Raw genomic sequence first — 20,931 nt, 5'->3', positions numbered from 1 at the left:
GGAAAAAAATACATTTATAGAACTCACAATTTATGCTAATAATATTTTAGTAGATCTAGTCACAGGCACTTGACGTTACATATTTTTCTTATTTAAAAAATATTACCCCATATCCAATTCACGTGAATTATTAGGCAGCTAGGGTACCTGTGGATCAAGTGTATACATGTACAACATATATTGAACGAAATATGAGTAAAGTTAGAAATATGTACAGGTGCAGTGTAATTGAAACACAGTGATACATAAAGTACTACTTTTAGCTTTTCGGGATTTACCAGGCAAAGCGCTCTAAACATAAAAAAATCAACTGGACTTGAGAAAGGTTAATTTCTGTTCCTACACCTTAACATATTTTTGAACATAGACCTTACATATTACCACATGACGAACATACACTCGTTTCCCTGAAAACACTTGTATTGTTTAAATTATATAATTGTTATGGTTATATTTGTTCAAATGTTTATATGTTGAACTTTTTCTGTCTTTTACTGTCACATTTTGTAATTGTGAATTATTATTCACCTGGAATACACCGACTAAGACGTACGTTACTTCCAAAAGTTCGTTCTCTTTGGTTTCTTTACCACCCTTTATCGACAACTCGGATACAATCCGTGGATTGTTGAATTCAATCAAATGAAAAAGCTTAAATTTATAAAAACTTATTTTGTCCTTTTTTTTAAATTTTACTACAAATTTTTTTCTACAATATTTTTTACCCATAGTAAAATAATGTTATTTTTATTCTATGGGTTAAAAAATATCACAAAAACAAGTGCCTGTGCTTTGTATTTGGTCCTAGATAAATAAACACCTTCAAGGTCCTTAAAAATTAACAATCATTTCATTTGTTGAAACTAAATATTCCGTCAACATGTAACTTACAATGTGCATCTACATGTGAGTAGTAATTAACCTTAAAAGTATATAAGTTTTCATTACAAATACGTTTTTCAAACAGAAAGCGTCAAAGTACGATTTTAGGAGTACATAATCATACCAAACATTTTGGCGATCGGCAACTCTTAATGTACGACCCTACAACTAAAATAACAGGCTAGAAAAATAACGGACATGGTTGCTACTGTATATCAGTATATTATGATTTTTCAAAATTACAATGGAGATGTGTGGAACCTATAGAGCAAAGAGAACCGTTTATAGATTTATCTACCTAATTAGAAATGCCTCGCCTACCTGTTAGGAAGTGAAATAATTTATTACTACTAGTTAAGTTACGTTTGGAGGAAATCAAGATCTTAGGGGTATATTTGCGGGGGTGAGGGTGGGGGTCTTGTCCCGATTTCGACTGAAAAGATATTTTGCCTGCCCTCGGATTGTTAATACCTCCCATAATTCTAGCATTAATTTAATAGCAACAAATTCAAAAAATTAATCTGACACGAGAAGAATGCAAAAATATCTGACCCCGTATTAACACCCACCCCGCAGTTGAAATCAATCGTACCTAAAAGAAACCTGAGGCCTGTTCAACAGCGCGAACGTTCGCGAGCGCTCGCCAACATTTCTGTTGAAAGGATAAGGAATTTAGGCGAGCGCTCGCAAACGTTCGCTCTGTTGAACAGGCCTCTGTAATGGTCATATGGACAAACAGAGTGGATGGAATTGGATGAGAAATGATAAACATGCAGAGATTACATGTAATTATCGTTTCTTGCAGCAAGAAGAGCCATAATTGCTCAATCGACTTAAGCAGTCTTTTCCGGCAATTGGCAATGTTCAATTTCGAGTGAAAAATTCTCGAAGGGACAAAAAAGGCTAAAAAAAATTGAAAAAAAATTAAATTCAATGTTTCTTTTCCTTAATTATTTCTTTGTTTTCAACATTTAATCCATTCTGCCCCCCCCCCTTTCGCCGATATACACCCCGGGCTTGTTGGAAGTCCCCCCTAATCATATTTCTTAGACTTTTTAATCATGTCTTTCCCTCCAGATTTTTACACTTTTACAATGGTAAATATAATTCATACATTGTCAATACCATCAAACCTGGGTATTGTGGATTTGGGGAAAGGGCAGGACGACCCACAAGTACATGTACATGTGTCACATGAAGACATTTCGATTTTTCTTAATGAAAGTGTCATGCACTTACTACATGCACTTAATTCCAGAATTAAAGGTATATGTAGAGTTCTTTATCTATTTGCCGAATTTCTTTTATTATGCGACATGTAATCTGTTGTAAACTGCATTTTACTGTATAAACTTGTGATGCTCCTGAGGATAAAACTTTTTATAGTCGGTTAAAAAGCTCTACAAGGCTTAAATGTTATATTGTTAAACTGTATTGCATGTATATATAATGCCGATATTAGATTAAAAAAAAATTATTTACAGAAATTACAATGATATTGCATCACTAGCAGAGTTGGAAAAATGTGCCGGATTACCGACATTTGCCGGTAGATTTCATACATGTCCGGCAAAAGTTGAAACCATGCCGCACATCGTATCCGATAAATTTTGAAACACCAGTACCTAGAGAAATTAAAGTTATTCCCGTGTTTTAGGAAAAATATCACTGGAAAAAAAATTCCACTGGAACTTTTACGGCATTGTATTGCTTTTATCGTTCAGACAAGGATTGAAAATATTGATGAAATTGCATAATTTCAAATCAGAATGCATCAGTTTACATTTTCTAGAATCAAGACAAATGAAAAATCTGTTTAAAAAATATTTTCTTCGAATTTTCAGTAATAAATTGGTTAAACAATTGATAGAGGCCAAAATGGCGCGAAACTCAGAATGATGACGGAACGTCATAGTCGTGCCGTTTTACTTGTGACGTAATGAGTTAACGGTAGGCCCAAAAAAGGCCCTTGACACTCAACGTAGTTTTTGAAAAAAGGCCCAAAATAGGCCCACGGCACAAAGAATGTTAAACGTCCCTCTCTAGAATTTTTCACTCATATGGAGATATTGAATTAAAGGGTAAATCATCTTATATGAAATAAGAACTTGTTCAGCTGGTCCTTAATAACTTTCACCCTGTACTTTTTGTTGATTTAATAATTCCTGTTTACTGTTTACTAAATAAGGAACATTAATTGTTTTGCATACACTGTACTCTTATACATGAGATAAAAACAAATCCATTGATGGAGGTTATTACAACACTTGTTTACCCGATGTCTCTTATTGGTAATTGTGTTTACAAATACCTGTTTCAACGTATTTTCATTATTTTAAGAAAGCTTGTACGCTTTTCTGTATAATAAAAAATTAACCCACCGAATGCTCTCTCTCAGCGCAGACAGACCTATCCCAAACAACCCGACCCCACAATATGCCATGTTCTTTATTGCTTATATATTTTACTATATCTTTCTAGATATTTAAGAAACCAAAAAGGATTAAGTTAAAATTGCAAATTTATATTAATAAACTACATTTTTGAAAGCATTTTTGTACCTTCATCTATATACATATACGTGTTATTATTTATTTTATAGCATTCTTATCCATGTTACTTTGAATTGAAAATGTTCATTAACCCGCAGTAACTCTTTGCATTTTATTCTTATGGATCAGTGACTTTGGAAGGGTTGTAAAATCTTTCCGAGTCAAAAAATTCTTTTGATCACAGTTATCATTTAATTACATATAGAACTTTTGTTATTATACAGCAATTAAGGGCAGTCAAACCTGCATGTATTAAGAAGGGAAATTCTTAAATGATCACATTATTATTATTATTATTTAATTTGACTCTTTGATACTTACTTTCATACTCTGATACATTCCAATGAGACTTAATTTTCTATGAAACTTGACCATGGGACTTAAAGGGGGGGGGATAAAGAATTCTGATTTTTCTCCAATTCCACAACAACAACAACAATAATAGTAATAATAATGATGATGATGATGATGATGATAATAATAATAATAATAAATTGTGAAGTAATATTTGAATTGAATCTAATATGACTTTTATATTAAAACAAAAACACAATTAGATTTTGAATAAAAGGAAATACAATTTGAATTTCATAGAGAAAAAACTTACGATTGAAAACTTTGGTGCTTTTATTACAAGGGCAAAAATGTTACTAACTGTGGCAAACAATTTGAACAATTTTGCTTCTGGGAATATGATTTTTACTGAGACTGTAAATATTTTACAGTTTTTTCTTCAAATTAAATTGAATAAATCAATTAACATTTTTGTTCATAGTTGTCATTTAATTTATAAAAAGGAAATACTCTGCGACATGAAACGGATGGCGCAGGGTATTCCCGTCATCCGATCGATCCTAGTAAAAAAAAATTAACAGAAAATGTAGATCAAATAAGCAAAACAATTTGAAACATGTTTTGATAATTGTTTTTTTAGTAACCTTTAGAGTTTATGATTACTCATTCATAATTTCTTTTTACAATTACTGTACAAAAATTCTTAAATCGACCATCTATCCCCCAACCTTCTCAAATGCTCATCTAAATTAAAAGCTAAATTTGTTATTCTTAGATTTGTAATTCTATACAATTGAAATGAGTTTGGTGGGACATTTTATCTTTGCGCTTAATTTTCTGTTCATTAATAGCGTAATCCTTAAAGTATAATATTTGCAAGACATTCTCCATTTTTCCATGAATATTTGAACACCTGAACACTTTACAGGTATGCTCTCTAGATCAGGTCCCCATTGTAGAGCTGATTCAAACAATTAGAATGTTTATCTTATTTCTTATCTAGCATTCTTGTTTGCATTGAAACAATGTGACTTTTCGTTTTTTGATTAGTGTGTACAAAATTGTACCGCATGAAAATCTTGGTTGCAGACTTATCTTTGCTAAGATCAAATCCTGATGTATATACAAATTGTAGAAAAACATAGGATCTCCCAATTTTCAGGTCTTACCTTTGTGTCATTAATAAATGACATATTTACAACTACATTCATTCTTAGTTTTGTATTCTGGCTGAAAAATAACAAAGCTGCGGGAAACAATATGTTTAAAAATTTTCATTCTGAGCATATGGAAGGCATAAAACAACGTTTTATCTTACAAAACACTGCTATGAAATTTATTCATTCCTTTCTGGAGTCTGAAAAATATTTCTTAATTGCAGACGTAAAGTTAATTTTTTCGCTAGTAGTTCTTGAAAATAAAGAAAGAGACGGTGTGTCAATATTTTTTTTTTGCTGCATTAACTTTAAATGAGCGCATAATCATAGTGCAACAAATTTGTTCGCATGGACAGATTTTTCAGAATTCTTATGATCTGCATACACCGCTAAATAAAACTGGAAAATAGATCATTACATTCAATTAACATATAAATATATAATTTCCTTAGGGATGACTGTCAATATTATTTTTATGCTGGAAAGAACTATGTATAAACTTCTAACATTTAGTGCTTGTGCTTTGATTTTTCTTACCTGTTATTAAATAATTAACCCTTTATATATGATAACAACTTTCGATGTTCAAATTATCAAATAATTTATACAAAATTAGCAACCAAAATATCAAAGAGGGGGTGTCTTAATTAATCAGTATTCCGATTGTTTTTGGAATTGTGAAATAAAAACGGAAAACATATTTCTAATTTTTCGTTCTACTAATACGCACTATGCGTTCAATATAAATCACGTAAGATTGCAAAAATAACCAATTGTTTGATAAAACATTTTCAAACATTTTTGTGAAAAGGAAAATGTCCTGAACAAAGCAGGTATCAACTTTGTCTTTCTTTGTAAGGCTCATTATTTGAATTGTATTTTAGAGGAAGTAGGGTTTAATTCTGCAAGTGGTAATCCAAATTTATACCAATAGCTCCCTAGCTTTCTAAGGAGAAAATTCTTCAAAACCATATATATGTCAGTTTTAAATATTTTAAATATTCCCAACAAACAAAATGATTTTGAATTACATTTGCTGTGGCCTTCAACTCGACATTGAGATATATATCGACAACGTATTATCAATACATTAACGACGTTAATTAAAAATAGTTACTTCAATTCATATGTTGGTTCGATGTATCCCAGTGAGCTTTAAATAAAAGATACAAAAGAGTCTGACACATCTGTTTCATATTTGGATATTTTACTAGAAAAAGGCTTTAATGGTAACCTAACAACAAAACTTTATGATAAACGTGATGACTTCAATTTTTCAATCGTCAACTTCCCTTACTTATGTAGCAATATACCCTTATAACTTGCATATGGAAATTTAGTCTCCCAGATGAATCGATACGCAAGAGCATGCTCTACGCATGAACAATTTCTAAAATGAGGCAAGCTTTTGACAAACAAGTTGATGAAACAAGGATATCAACAGTCTCGTTTGAAGTCATCATTTCTCAACTTTTATGGTCGATACAATAACCTTCTCGGCAAATACAATCTATTATTAAGTCAAATGCTGACTGACGTTTTTCATACTAATTGTTTGGCCATTATTTATACACTGAACTGTCTACAGATTTTTTCCAATCATGACAAGGAGCACACGGCGGGTAACCGGTCGGCAGGAGATGCTCACTCCTCCATAACACCTGATCCTACCTCTGATGTTTTTGGAGGTCCATGTTTGCTCTGCTCCCGATTTGTATTGTCTAAATGGACTTTGAGCTTGAATACTGTTCGTAATCTCTATAGTTCATTGTACACTCAAGATTCCCTTAAATAGAAAGAAAGTAACAACGCAAGAGTACTTTTTTGTATTTTAATTTTTTTAGTGGTTGTGTCTTAGCAGTGATACATCATCCATATTTTTGTACAAAAATGAATTACAAAATCATTAAGCCCAAAGTTTCAAATTGTTCCCGACATATTTCTTTCTACAACCTATATAGCGGGCAGGTTTGTGTGACCTTGGGTCTATATGACATAGGTACGTATGAATGTTAATTTAACAAACTTAAGAACTGGATAACCTGGATAAAATTATCTTATATCACAAACTTCAACAGGTGTGCAGTGTTAAAACGCTAATTGCTCTCATGAACATAGCACGACTTTCCTGATAAATTCACAAGTACTATATTAACACCATATTTTACACATTTCAGATTTTTATGAAGCTGATAATTGTTGAATATCAAAAAACAATAGTAATGATGAAGTAATAAAGAGTATAGATTTTGATTGTCGCCAAAGAAAGATATTTATAAAAAGAAGCAAATCAAATTTATGATAAATGTAAGTTTTTTGAAGCACTTCGATGAGTAACTTTAGAGGAAAAGAAAAAAAATGTAAAATTATTATATATTTATGAGGCAAAGACTTCTATTAATTTATCTATAGAATGGAGTTGCTTCAATATATTTTAAGAAAACATTCACAAAATTAGACTGAAATTTTTTTTAAGAAATTCACAAACGCATTGCATGTCATTCAAGTTTGGACTACCTTATGCTTAAAATAGAAAATGACCAGCTTCCAAAAACTTTAATTTTTACTGCAGATGAAAAATTATTTCCTTCAAAGAGTGGCTGCAGATAATGAAGATATGCTTTCGCTGTTTTAACTAGAACAGTCTGAGAGAGAGAGAGAGAGAGAGAGAGAGAGAGAGAGAGAGAGACTTTAGATCGATCACTGTTTGTTATCTTCACCCTTTTCATTGGTTAGAATTGTCAAAATAATTATTTGTGATCTTGTTAAATAAATATACATGTGTATGATATAATTCGCTTCCTAGTTGATTGTTTTTGTTAACGGTACGTAAATAAGTTTATTAAAACATGTTATTTGTTCGAATAAAATACTGACTTAAAATTATTATAATTTATTTTCATTACAAAATAAATCAAATTATTATAGCAATGTAAACATAAGTTCACTTGTACCCTATAAAATTGCAGGAAATTTATACTGTACATAGGCATTGTGTCGTCATATTTTTGACTTACATAACGTCATGCTCTAGCTATAGTAGAATGTGGTAAAATTTAGAAATTAAAGATTATCTCCCTCATACATAGCTCTGATCCTTCGAAGTATTTGGTTCAGTCTTTGGCACTTTTTCAACTCTTCAAAATCTTTTTTATTTAGATATTTTTGATTTCCAACCTTTCGGCATGAGTATCACTGAAGAGACATAATTTGTCGAAATGTGCATCTGGTGCATCAAAATTGGTACCGTATATGATTTACATTGTTAACATCATATTTCACAAATCAGCTGTGCTTTTAGCTTTTATAGATTTGATAGCACTATCATACTGAGTATCTTTTCCCACTACCAGTATACTTTTGTCTATCTTTCTCAATCATGTAGTCAATAATGATAATGGTCATAATTTATGATGCCATAATATATAATGATGAATTGCATAATGTATGTATACTGAATAATGTATAATGAAGGATTGCATAATGTAATGTTTAATTAATGTATTATTGATTTTAGCCGATTTCTTATTAAGCAGCCCTAAGGCCTTGGCCTCGTTCGCCAACAACAACAACAAAAAATCTTATTTACTTTACATCTGCCTTCATTGTCTGACTGCAAAGTCAGTGTACAGAAAATATGACGTCACTGCGAGATTAAAACGACGTCACAATTTCTTTGACATTATCAGTATTCCTGGTTTACGCTAAGTGAGCGTCAAATACAGTGAGCGTACATGGAAATGTATTCATTTGTCACATCAACAAAACTATGTGTATTTAGAAATTCTTTATTTTTATATTTTGACCCAATTTTAATCATTATAAGATTTTTAAAAATATTTTCAATACATACCGATAATCTATTATGGAGAAAGAATTCATAAAAATTTGAAGCGATTTCAAATCAATTGAATTATTTTAAAGATTATCAATAATTTTTCAATATTTGTTAAATAATGTAGTTAAAAAAATAAATATAGTATATAGATCTATACAATAGTATTTTTCTTTCTTCATCTTATTCTGACATAAATAAAATTCTCAAAAGAAAATCAATTAGGATTTTATTCAATATTTTGTGATATTTAGGTCATATAATTCCAACGATTTATCGGACAAGTTTACCCCCCCCCCCAATCTTATTGTACACACAATTTACCTCAGGGACATCAATTTCTACACCTTTTGCATTTTGTATGGAAATTATGCTGTAAAGTTAAAATACATACAATGTTTTATTTTATGAGAGAAGGGACAGGATAATGAGTAGAAATCAAAACTTAATAACCAATGCAATCATGTTCTAAATAGAATGTTAATTTAATTTTAGGCCCCGTTTCCATATCTTAATGTCCTGTATTGTTCATTTACGATGAAGTGTAATGTTCACCATGTTATATGGAATATCCTATAAACTAACAAGAAAGCTATTTCTAGTGTTTTCTAAAGTCTTCATTTGAAAAGGGCATTTTTTTAATGAAAAAATCATTTCATTTTTGTTTTTAACATGAGGTAATAAATGTTAGTTTAAGCCATTTTATTTGAGAATTACAAGCATAAGGAATAAGCATACACTGGACAAAGATCAAACAGGATTCGGAATCCGTCTCCTTATTTTTTGTTTATGTTGTAAATAACAGATCCTTACAAATTTAAATTGAAAAATTCTAAATTTTTGTAGAGGACAATATAGATTTCATGCAAGCTCAGTTGGTTTATTATTAAAAAAATCCAGGTAATGCAAGTGTTTACATGCAAAAAAAAACTAGTATGTTAAATCCAACGTACTTTCATCAATATATATATATATATATATATATATATATATATATATATATATATATATATATATATATATATATATATATATATATATATATATATATATATATATATATATAGTTTGCTTAATACTAAGGGTCGGAGGAGAAAATTTTCAAAAAATTAATTCATCTTCAGTATATAATATAAATATAAATAAGCCCCTCTCCCACGGAACCCCTGGCACAGGGGCCATGAAATTCACAATTTTGGAAGAGGCACTCTTCCTCATCATAACTATGTACTTAGTTCATCGGCTTAATACCCAGGCACAGAGGAGAAGATTTTTAAAGAATTAATGGTTTTTAACTATATATAAGCATTAGAGCCCCGCCCTAGCGCCAGAAACCCTGACCCTGAGGCCATTAATTTCACAATGTTGGTAAAGAGGCCAAGAACTACTAGGTATGGAAAACAGTCTTTCAGCTATGCGGCTGCTACGTTGTTGAACTCTTTACCAAATCATGCTAGGGAACTTTCCACCCTCAACCAGTTTAGAACATTCATTGACACATGGAGGGGGGAAAAATGCAAGTGTAGTTCCTGCAGAAACCACAGCGTGGGGGCGGCATAGCTGATGAGACAATATTTATTTATTTATTTATTAATTGAAAGAGTCACAGTCTTCTATTTTTGCAGTTTTTCATTTATTTTTGAAGTCTTTCATTTGCTTTACTGATACCACCTCAATTTATTTTATTGTTTTCCTTTAAGTTTCTTTTATATCTATATATTTAACTTTGTTATTTACTTAAATTTTCAATAATAAGGACCCTGGGGGCTGAAACTTTTGGAGTAACATCCTATGATGGCAAAGGTGTAAGCTCTCCAGGATCCTAGTTTCTTTTATTTTTGTTTTTGATATCTGCTTTTTCCTAACCTCACAACAATACATATCCTGTCTTTGTAGGTAGGGGCTGACCCAATCACTAGACAGGATGTGTGTTGGTGAGGAACTTTAATTATTATTATTATTATTTTTTTTTTTTTTTTTTTTAAATTTTTGGTTAAGCTGTATTTGCTTGAATTTTTAAGTTTCTAAGCTTTCAATTTTATTTTTCTATTATTAATACAATTAGTGCTTTTAATCTGATCCCATGTGTTTAATATAGTGCTTTATCTAATTTGTTATTATGATAATGCTTATTTTTTTTTTATTTTTGTTCTTAATGCAATCATTTTGCTCTTCAGTTTTCTGTTCTTTTTTTTTCTAATTCTTAAATTTGTTTTATCTGCTATGCGTGTGTATATATGTACATGTGTTTTTTGCATGTTAATTGATGTTGTAAATGTTTTCTCTGTGATATTTTTAGCTGTGATAGTCGGTTTAAGAGCTCTACAGAGCTCATGTTCATTGTTAAACTTTGTAAAAAATGCCGACTTTAAATAAAATTTACTTACTTACTTACTTAGAGCTCAATGCTTTTTACAATCATGCTAACAGTTTGACTGCTTGATGTCTAGGAGTAAAGAAGAAGATTTTTAAAGATTGCATTCATTTGATGGTTTTAGCCCAACCCATAAGGCCCCAGGGGGCGAGGGGCCATGAATTTCGCAATTTTACTCCTCTTCACCCATAGATGTTATATAATGTATGACTCAGGTGACCTAAAAAGAAAGTGAAGTACGAATTATCAGAAGCAAACAACTTAGAATTAAAAATTAATTTGGTCACACTTTCTTCATACAATTAAACAACTCAATTTCTTAGACAGCCATTAGAATGATACTGTTAAATATTTACAAGAATAACGTGTAGTACAAATTATCAGAAGCAAATAGCTTGGGATTAATTTGTTCACACTTACCTCACACTAACAAACAATGCCTTATCAGAGGCAAACATCTTCGAATTAATTTGGTCACGCTTAACTCATACTAACAAACAACGCACCCAAATCACGGTCTTGTTTTTCTCACGTCTAATATGTTTTTGATTTATTCTATATCTCAATGATTATTGAAGCATTATTTCTGTGCAAATATTTTATATTTAGTATAAAGATAAGGGATTTCTTCATCCTTATATAACAGAATGTTTACTTTGACACATTAACTTAATAGTTAACCACCGTAATCTATTTGTTTGTGTCAGCAAACAGGCAAGTTCAACTGTCCTTCGAAGTATGCATTTATATAGAAGAAGAATAACAGAAAATACATTTAATTTACAGAGCTGGCATTAGAGTATAAGAGAAGCATGAATTATACAATTCGTTTTTCCATTGGTTTATACCATCTCTCTATCTGATCATTGATGATAGAGTCTCTAGTTCATTTTGCTTAATTTTATATGAAAACATTAAAAGAATTTTAGGTTTCTTAAAAAACTTTATGTATATTGATAATTTATTTTGTCACATTTGCTGGAGTTATCGCCCTTGCAATTTACGCAGGCATCTTCTTATATGGTCAGTTAAGGCAGTGTCGCAAGGCAGAACCAATGGAATCGTTCCGCGGGAAAACTGTGGGTGCGTCTTTTAGATGTAGCGTGGGTTCTCACTTTCTTACAGGACACCGGCGATTTTACACACGGAAAATTTTTAAGCGATCGGTTTAAGGACATTAAATTACACGAGTGGAGGAAAATCATACTATTCGAATACGCCTCGAATTATGCTATACTGAGAATCTGGGGAATTCGAACATTATCAGTTATGGATAAAAGAATTTTTGGCTTCTTAAAATACTTTATGTATATTGATAATTTATTTTGTCACATTTGCTGGAGTTATCGCGCTTGCAATTTACGCAGGCATCTTCTTATATGGTCACCGTTCACGGTAGCTCAGTCGGTAGAGCGCTCGCTCCGTGATCGGGAGGTCGTGAGTTCGAATCTCGGCCGCGACAGACCTAAGCCTAAAAAATAGGTAGCAACTGTTCCTTCGCCATGCGCTCGGCACTTTGAAGTGAAAGTTGCGGGTCCTTCGGATGAGACCTTAAAAACCGAGGCCCCGTGTCACGGCAGGCGTTGGCACGATAAAGATTCCTCACTGCTCAATGGCCCTGAGTGCCGAGTAAAGGTCAAAATTTGAAGCCGTGGGTGCGTCTTTTTAGATGTAGCGTGGGTTCTAACTTTCTTACAGGACACCGGCGATTTTATACACGGAAAATTTTTAAGCGATTTTAATCCACCTCCACCCTTCCACCTTCCTTTTATTATGGATAAACCATTTCAATTTGTTTCCATATTGCGGTTTCAGACCACAAGGAATAGATGTTTTGGAAATTATGTAATCACATTAGATAATTAATGGGAATTATTGATTAATATTGATTAAAAATATTAATTGGGTAGATAATCAAATATTTATAAATGTATATCAATTTTTATTAAGGTTATTATTACATAACCATTTAATGTGATCTACGTAATTATATGTAATCTGAATTTGGGATAATTAATAAAGTCACAGTGGTGGCAAAGTGCAACATAACCTTTTCTTTCTGTGTTATGTATTAATATGTATAAGACGGAGGGCTCAGGTGGTTTAAGGACATTTAAGTTACAAGATTGTAGGAAAATCATACTATTCGAATACGCCTCGAATTATGCTATACTGAGAATCTGGGGAATTCGAACATTATCAATTATGGATAAAAGCAGATAAGTGTTGCCTGACATAACAAAACCTATTTGTACTATGTCAATCGAATGCAAATTTTACCAGTAAAGAAAGTTGTATGCTGTCATAACCAAATCTAAAGGTTCGTGATACATCGCATATCAATATATGATATACATAATCCAGCATGTTTTCTGTATCATTTAGATTTACTTTGATTGAATCGATTGTTTCATGATTTCCATATACATGTACTTAAAATCATACTAAATTTAAAGAAAGATGTCTGTCTTCTTTGCTCCGAGGTGGAACTCCATCTCGCCTTTCTTATAGCTGTTCTTGTTTTTTTTCTTCAAAAAGAAATCCTAATAAGCACAAACATGAGGAACATAAAACATTAGCAATATTTGTTTCTCAACTGTAATTACTACTGTCAATTGGTACATTTCATACAAATACATATATAGATATTGTAATTGGTACGTACCATAACGTACACCAAACGAAATCTCAAAGTGTTTCTTAGTGACTTCCTCAATTTTTATTCAAATTATTCATGTTTTATGCGGTTGCTTCCTTATTAAATCTAGCTTTATGACATTTATTTACATAAAAAAAGAAGAATGTACGGTTTTGGCTTTATTGTGCCCTAAAAATTTAATGTTTTCAAAAAAATTTGGAAACTGGTTTAAATATGAGTTGAATATATGACTGTGATAAATCAGGAAAGAATATGGAATGAAGGAGGACCATTCTGGAAATAAGACGTCATTAATTTGATGTATTTCTCTGTTATAAGCAGAAAAAGCCTCAAAATGACCCATTTCAAGGGTTATTTTCCTTTTAAAAGTAGTGTCCACAGCCGCCGCCCACTTTAATTTTTGGATATGTTGTGTACATTTTTTTGAAAAACCACATATCTCAAAATCTTTGTGGGCGATGCCTGTGGACAATATTATCTGAAAGAAAATTCCATTGGAATTTGATGTCTTCTGCAACTTTTTAGGAAAATACGGGAAAATGCAGAAGTTTATGACGTCACAGTTAGCATTTAGAAGGTCATGTGAGAAAAATGATTTTTATGATCTTTCTGCATGGAATTTCAATGATTCAGAAAGCATGTGTTTTAATGTTTTACATCACTTTCATATTTAAGAAAAATATAGGGCAAGATTTGTATTGAAACCGTACCTTGTTCTTTCTCGTCTTTCTATTTTACAGCCTAAGTTTTCATAACTGTTTCCTACAATCCCATGTTAAATGCTTGACCAATATAGTTGCTAGTTATGCATATTCCTTATTCTACACGTCTGTTTAATTAAGCATGTTAATTTAAGAATCCTCTTTTCACTGCACACTAAAGAGTTCTGATTCTGTGACGTTTTTCTGCAGTTAGAGTGATCTGCCCTTAGTTCTAAATTCTAATAAATTACGGTCTACAGTGTTTTACTCAATTTGTAATCAATTCAAGCATTCTAAACATTTTAAAAGACGAAGATAAATTAATTGAACATTTTATTTGCATCCATTTTCTCCGTTGAGGTAAACAACTATGATTTCTATTCATTGATACTTTGTTGACTTTGAACATTTTACCTTGGGGTAATTGCCACATACCATACATTGAAATTTAAATAGATATGCTCAATATTTACATATTTATAAAATATGATTTTCTCAGTGTATAAAAACATTTTGCACAGGTTATAGAGGGTCCTTAAACCTGTGTGCCCCGGATAAAAATATCTCATTGCACAAATTTTACCAGGTGTGCAGTGTTAAAACGCTTGTTGCTCTTATTAACATAGCACAACTTTCTCAATCAATTCACACAATTATTCAGATTCATAATGAAACTGATAAATGCTTACAATAAAAAAAGAATACAATGATGAAATTATAAAAAGCTTATTTATTTGTCATTGTAAGTCATACTTATATAAAGAATCTGCAGAGAATGTAGATTCAAATTTGTTCAAACCATGACCCCCGGGAGTAGGGCGGGGCTACAATGGACAATCAAAGTTTTACATAGAAATCAAATCATGACCCCCTGAGGTAAGGTGGGGCTATAATATGTGATCAAAATTTTACATAAGAATATGTAGGAAAAAGAATTTGCTGATGAAGAACATAAGGTCCATAGATAATCAGGTGAGTATTGTGACCCATTGGCCTCTCCTATATAGTGAAAATGCATGAATTCCTTGAAAATATTTTTCTCTGCTCCTGGGTATTAAGCAGGTAAAAAAGAACATGGTTATACTGATCAACGATGCCTTTGCCAAAATTGTGAAATTTGTGGACCCAGGGTCAGGGCTTCTGGTGGGATGGGAGGCTCTATTGATTATGCAGTGAAATACATGTACATTTTTTTGAAAACCTTCTCCCTATTGTATAAATAGCAGACAAACTAAGTCATGGTTTTGATAACCAGAAGTGCCCACTTCAAAATTGCGAAATGTATGACTTCAACCTCAAAATCAGTCTGCAAGGTTCATGTTGGTCTTTCTTGACCAATTTCCAGTCGTTTTCTTTTCCTTCTTTGGTTTTTGTTTTGTGTTCTCCTAAGAAAAAAAAATACCTTAGTAACAAGCTTATTACTCTTATTCACTTTGACATTGTGAAAATTTATTTACTTTGATTCTTTGATACTTTGATTTTTATGGACTAAGGTATTTTTTTTTCAAATTGATACCTCTGGTACTAAATTTTCAGTGCTATCAGCATTTAAATACCTTTAAACCTAAAGTAAAATCTGATCTAGGAATTATGAGAAAGGAAATATAACAATTTTATAAACAACAAATTTATTAACAAATTTATAAAACTTCTTTAACCCATGATGGAATAAACTTTAATTTACTTTGGCGAAAATATGCTAATCTGATTAACTATGGCAAAGCATTCAAAACTGAACAATTTTGTTCCTGGGGAATATAATAGCTTCTGAGACTAATAAAATTTTACAATCCTTTAATCACGTGTTGGAATAAACTGATACTAATGTCCACTGAGCATTCAGTTGTGTTCTTGCCATGTTTTTCTTGAAATGTAAATATTTTAATCAATCAACATTTTTGTTTGTACGTGTAGCTGTCATTGATTGATAATGAGGAAAGTAAATTATTTTACAAACCGTGAAAGCAAACAGAAAACAGATTCCTGCTTTTACACCCCTGGGAAGTTAATCATATCTTTTATAAAAGTTGTTACTTAAATTTGTTTTCCACGATATTGTTTTGTATGTCATTCGGAAAGCAAATAATTAGAATAGTGTTGCATGAATATGTTATATAAATCGTACAAATATGATTTTCATAACAAATTGATCCTCCCGGAGGCCTAAGCAGTAAACAACAAATAAATCGATGGTCGCTTATATGTATTTATTAGTTGTTTTCTTTTTCAAGAAACTAAATACAAATATTCAGAATTCTGGATCCTATTCAGTCCTAATGATGCCGATCTTTTTTTTGTATCCTACACAACGACCTGCAGAGAGTATAACGCTTTTGACCTGTCCGTCCGTCTGTTCTTGTCATGAGAAATCGATCCTTATCAAATGCTCAACAGAATTTCGCAAAACTTTGTAATATATAAGGACATAATGTGTAGGTGTGCATCTTATTTTACTTTTTAATGAGAGTTATGCCCCTTTCGAACTTGAGAGTTTGTTGTCTTTCAGTCCAGTTTTTATCATGGCAACTCCTCCAAAACCGCTCAACGGAATTTCGTGAGACTTTGTATTATATGAGAACATAATGTGCAGATTTGCATATTTGCAGGGAATTGCTATTCATTTTTAATGGGAGTTATGCCCCTTTTGAACTCAGAAGTTTGGCCAAATTATTTAACAACTTGTGTGCAAAGTTTTAGCATTTACATGATGATTTTAACGATGAAGAGAAGCTGTTTTCTCGTTTGTATATGTTTTAATCAGTGCACATCTGGATATTACATACAGATCTGATTCTAATGTGACAAACATCTGTTAAAAGGCAGGGGACTAATTATTTGTTGTATTTTTTATGCATAGCATTACCATTCATTATGACTAACATTGTCAAGCAGTGTTGGGTATGTGAACTAGCTCACTTTTTCTTTCATTTCTCACCCGTGGCCACGAATTGAAATTTAAAAAAAACACTCACTGCATTAAGATGCTTGAAGATATCTTTATCTAAAGATATGGTGATAACGAACAGAAATGAAGCTCAAAAATCCATTGAAACAATACAAATCGGGAGCAAAGCAAATAGGACTTCCAAAAATCATCAGAAATGGGATAAGTATGCTCATTGTCATGATCGGGCAAACAGAAAAAAACGTAGACAATTCAGTTTTCAAACGAGGGCCCAACAATCAGCACAAAAATCGTCAGTCAGCATTCCACTTAATAATAGATTGTAGTTACCGACAAGGTCACCGTACCGACTATAGAACCTGCGAAATGATGACCTTAAACGAAACTGTTGATATCCTTGTTTCATCATCCCGTTTGCCAAAAGCCTGCCTTGTTTTAGAAATGTTTCGTACGTGGAACATACTCTTGCGTATCGAACCAACTGGGAGACAGAAACCCCACACGCAGGTGATAAGGGTATACCGCTATACTAGAGGGGATTTGACAATAAAACAAAGTTGAAGTCATCACGTTTATCATAAAGTTTTATTGTTAGATTACAAATAACGTCTTTTTCTGGTAAAATATCCAAATATGAAATAGATGTGTCAGACTCTGTGGTATCTTTTATTTCAAGTTCCCTGGGATGTTGAGTCGACATATGAATTGAAGTAACTATTGTTAATTGATAATACTTCGTCAATATATCTAAAACAGTTGAAGCCCACACCAAGTGCTTTCTTCTTCTCATGTATAAGATTTTGAATAAATTCTGCTTCATATGAATACAAAAAATTAGTCTGCTAATAACGGGGAGCAATTGGAACCCATTGGAATTCCGACAGATTGTTGGAAGACCTGATCTCCAAAAACTACATAGATATTCTCAATCGGTAACTTAAGCATCGTTTTAATATCTACTTTAGAGTACTTGTGTGCACAATCAGATTGTTTTTAACAAAAAGTTTGCATATAACCAATGACAAGGTAAGTAAATTTATGAGTTTCATTTTTATCGAAAAAGCAGCGGTACATGATGTCAAAAAGCCTGGAATTTAATTAATCGCGGGTAATGGTTGTATAAAGTGTTGAAAAGTCGTTCATTTTTATGTTATTGATTTTGGTTAAATTTTGTAATTTTATTTTTTTTAAAGTTCCTAGGAGTTTTTGAGTATCCACATCTGATTTACACAACTTTTCGAATATATTATTGTACAGTACTCCTGAAGTTTCTCCTTCACTGCTGTTAATATTTTAGTGAGGAGTAAAGAAAGAGACTTGGTAGAACATTTACTGGAATCCGATATGTATCTTTGTTTGTAAGGATTTTTATGAAGTTTAGGAATCTAGTATAGGTATGGTTATTCAAATTTATTTTGATTGCTGGGAATACTTAAAATATTTAAAAGTATTTATGATTTTGAAGAATTTCTTCCTTAGAAAGGGACATATAAGTTTTAAGTTGGATAAACACTTGCAGAATTAAATCCCAGTTCCTCTAAAATACAATTTGAATAATGAGCCTCACAAGCAAAGACGATGTTGACACCTGCTTTGTCAGCTGGGACCAGTACATACTGATTGCGTAATTTATCTAATTCTTTTTTCACTTCTGAATTATTGAAGACAGAGGAATAGATAGTTTTCATATTACCCTTCAATCGCTTATTGCGAGATTTCAACATCCGTGTAACATTATGTAAACCTGTTCAACAAACAGGATCTCAGGAAATTACTGTAAATCAAATGCTTGTGCATCTCGAGGAAGAAAACCAGACAAACATTATGTCTGACAATATAATAATTTAATTCAAACTAGAGAGACTGTAATCACTAAGTTCAAAAAATGATACCTCCGCTCCCATATGAATATGTATAATGGCAAAGTCAACATTTTGCTATTGATAACCTCAACTTTCTGTCCGATCAGAACATAAAATAGGAAGTGAGACTATCTAATTACTAGTAAGATTCTGTGAAAGTCTCATTAATTATTATTTATTGATATAGAAGGAGTTACGGATAGGAGATGGGTATAGCATACAGTTTTAAAGTACATTGTTATGAGCCCATAAACATGAAAAATAAATGCTTATGTCAAATATCTGCCTCACAAAATCAAAAGAGACACAAGTTAAATCAACCGTCCGGAGTATTTATGCAAAGTAGGTCAAAATTCAAGGTCAAGTGGATTGTAACGCTATTAATTTTCATGATCTTTAATATCCAGTAGTGCAAATACTAAACAGCATAAATTTAGCTCTTAAATGCCAAAAATACGCTGTCTATCCGCACAATGAATATTTTGAAAAGTACGTCAAAGGTCAAGTTCAAAGGTCATGAGGTAGGTAACCATTGGATTTTTCAAAATTTAAAGTGCCAAGCAAAATAAGTGCAAAATATCAAATCCTTATCTTTTACACTTCTCAAGATATAGGGTGTGACAGACAGACAGAAAGACAGACAAACGCCGGGTAAAGTGATCCCCAAGTGTCAATCTGCTCTGCAATGGACAGAAAAATACTGCATTTCAGGTTCAACTGCATGTAAAAAAAAAAAAAAAAACAAACAAACAAACAAAAACATTAATGTGCAGCACCGGAGCCTTTTCGTTGGTTCTGGAAAAATAAAATTTTATACCTCCCAGAAATTTAGATGTATTTTTTTGTTTACCAATCAGAGGTTTAATTAAATAGTACATCCTTTACTGAAATCTCATGAATAATGCTCCAAAGGTGCTAAAAGATGATAATAAGGCCTCAATAATTCAACCAATAAGAAATCAGGAAGAGACAGGAAAGTTGTATAAAAGAAAGAGAGATTTTCCTTAAAATACAGTTCCATGCTGAACTGAAGATAGGAATTGCCTTTTTCAGAATACGGTAGAAAATGGCATCAGCTACGATGGAAAAGTGTTATCGCATTGCAGTCCTTGGGGCCAAAAAAGTCGGCAAAACATGCCTGATAACTCAGATACTGAAACGAGGCTTCAGAGAAAAATACAACCCAACCATTGAGACGTTGTTCCGGTATGATATTCATACATCTGAAAAAAAATACACCAAACTGGAGATCTTGGACACGGCGGGCGACTTCGAGTACCCTGAGCTGTTGAAAGAAGCAGTTAAATCCAGCCATGCTTTTGCACTGGTCTTTGACCTTAATAATGCCATGCAGAGTTTCAGAGAAATTGAAGCATTACGACAACTGATTATTGAAGAGAAGCGAGAAGAACACGTCCCTATTATTGTTGTTGGTAACAAATTGGACTTGATTCATGAAGACACTATAGATAACAAAGTTATTGATGCTATTGTTTCCATTGACTGGGGTTGTACCTACCTTACAGCATCGGCAAAATGTGATGTAAGTGTTTCAGATGTTTATAGAGCTGTGTGTAAAGAACTTAATATCGTAATTCAACATAAACCAGATGTAAACGATGTCTGCAAGGAAACCAAAAAAGAAAACGTGAAACCCTGGCAACGAATATCTCTACGCAGAAGACGTTTTTCTGTTAAATCATTTTAATG

General features: G+C 32.1%; 1 protein-coding gene and 1 long non-coding RNA gene across 2 annotated transcripts in view; both read left to right on the top strand.

The window, feature by feature from the left end:
• The window catches only part of LOC133205716 (uncharacterized), a 306,161-nt gene that overhangs the window by 237,321 nt on the left and 47,909 nt on the right, over positions 1 to 20,931 (top strand). The gene's annotated exons all lie outside the window — the stretch shown is intronic.
• On the top strand, positions 20,300 to 20,929 carry LOC133202914 (ras-related protein Rap-2a-like). The gene has a single exon (XM_061338780.1). It carries the CDS (start codon positions 20,303 to 20,305, stop codon positions 20,927 to 20,929), a length of 627 nt encoding a protein of 208 aa, XP_061194764.1. The 5' UTR covers positions 20,300 to 20,302.

Source organism: Saccostrea echinata, unplaced genomic scaffold (assembly GCF_033153115.1).
Source record: "Saccostrea echinata isolate AGI-Se365-2 ecotype Australia unplaced genomic scaffold, CSIRO_AGI_Sech_v1 ptg000002l, whole genome shotgun sequence".
NCBI classification, from domain to species: Eukaryota; Metazoa; Mollusca; class Bivalvia; order Ostreida; family Ostreidae; genus Saccostrea; species Saccostrea echinata.
Note: the sequence above shows the minus strand (reverse complement) of the source record. Positions and strands in the feature narration are given on the sequence as shown.

Coding starts and splice junctions, on each gene's coding strand:
- LOC133202914 (XM_061338780.1), top strand. CDS start 20,303: ATGGAAAAGTGTTATCGCATTGCAGTCCTTGGGGCCAAAAAAGTCGGC.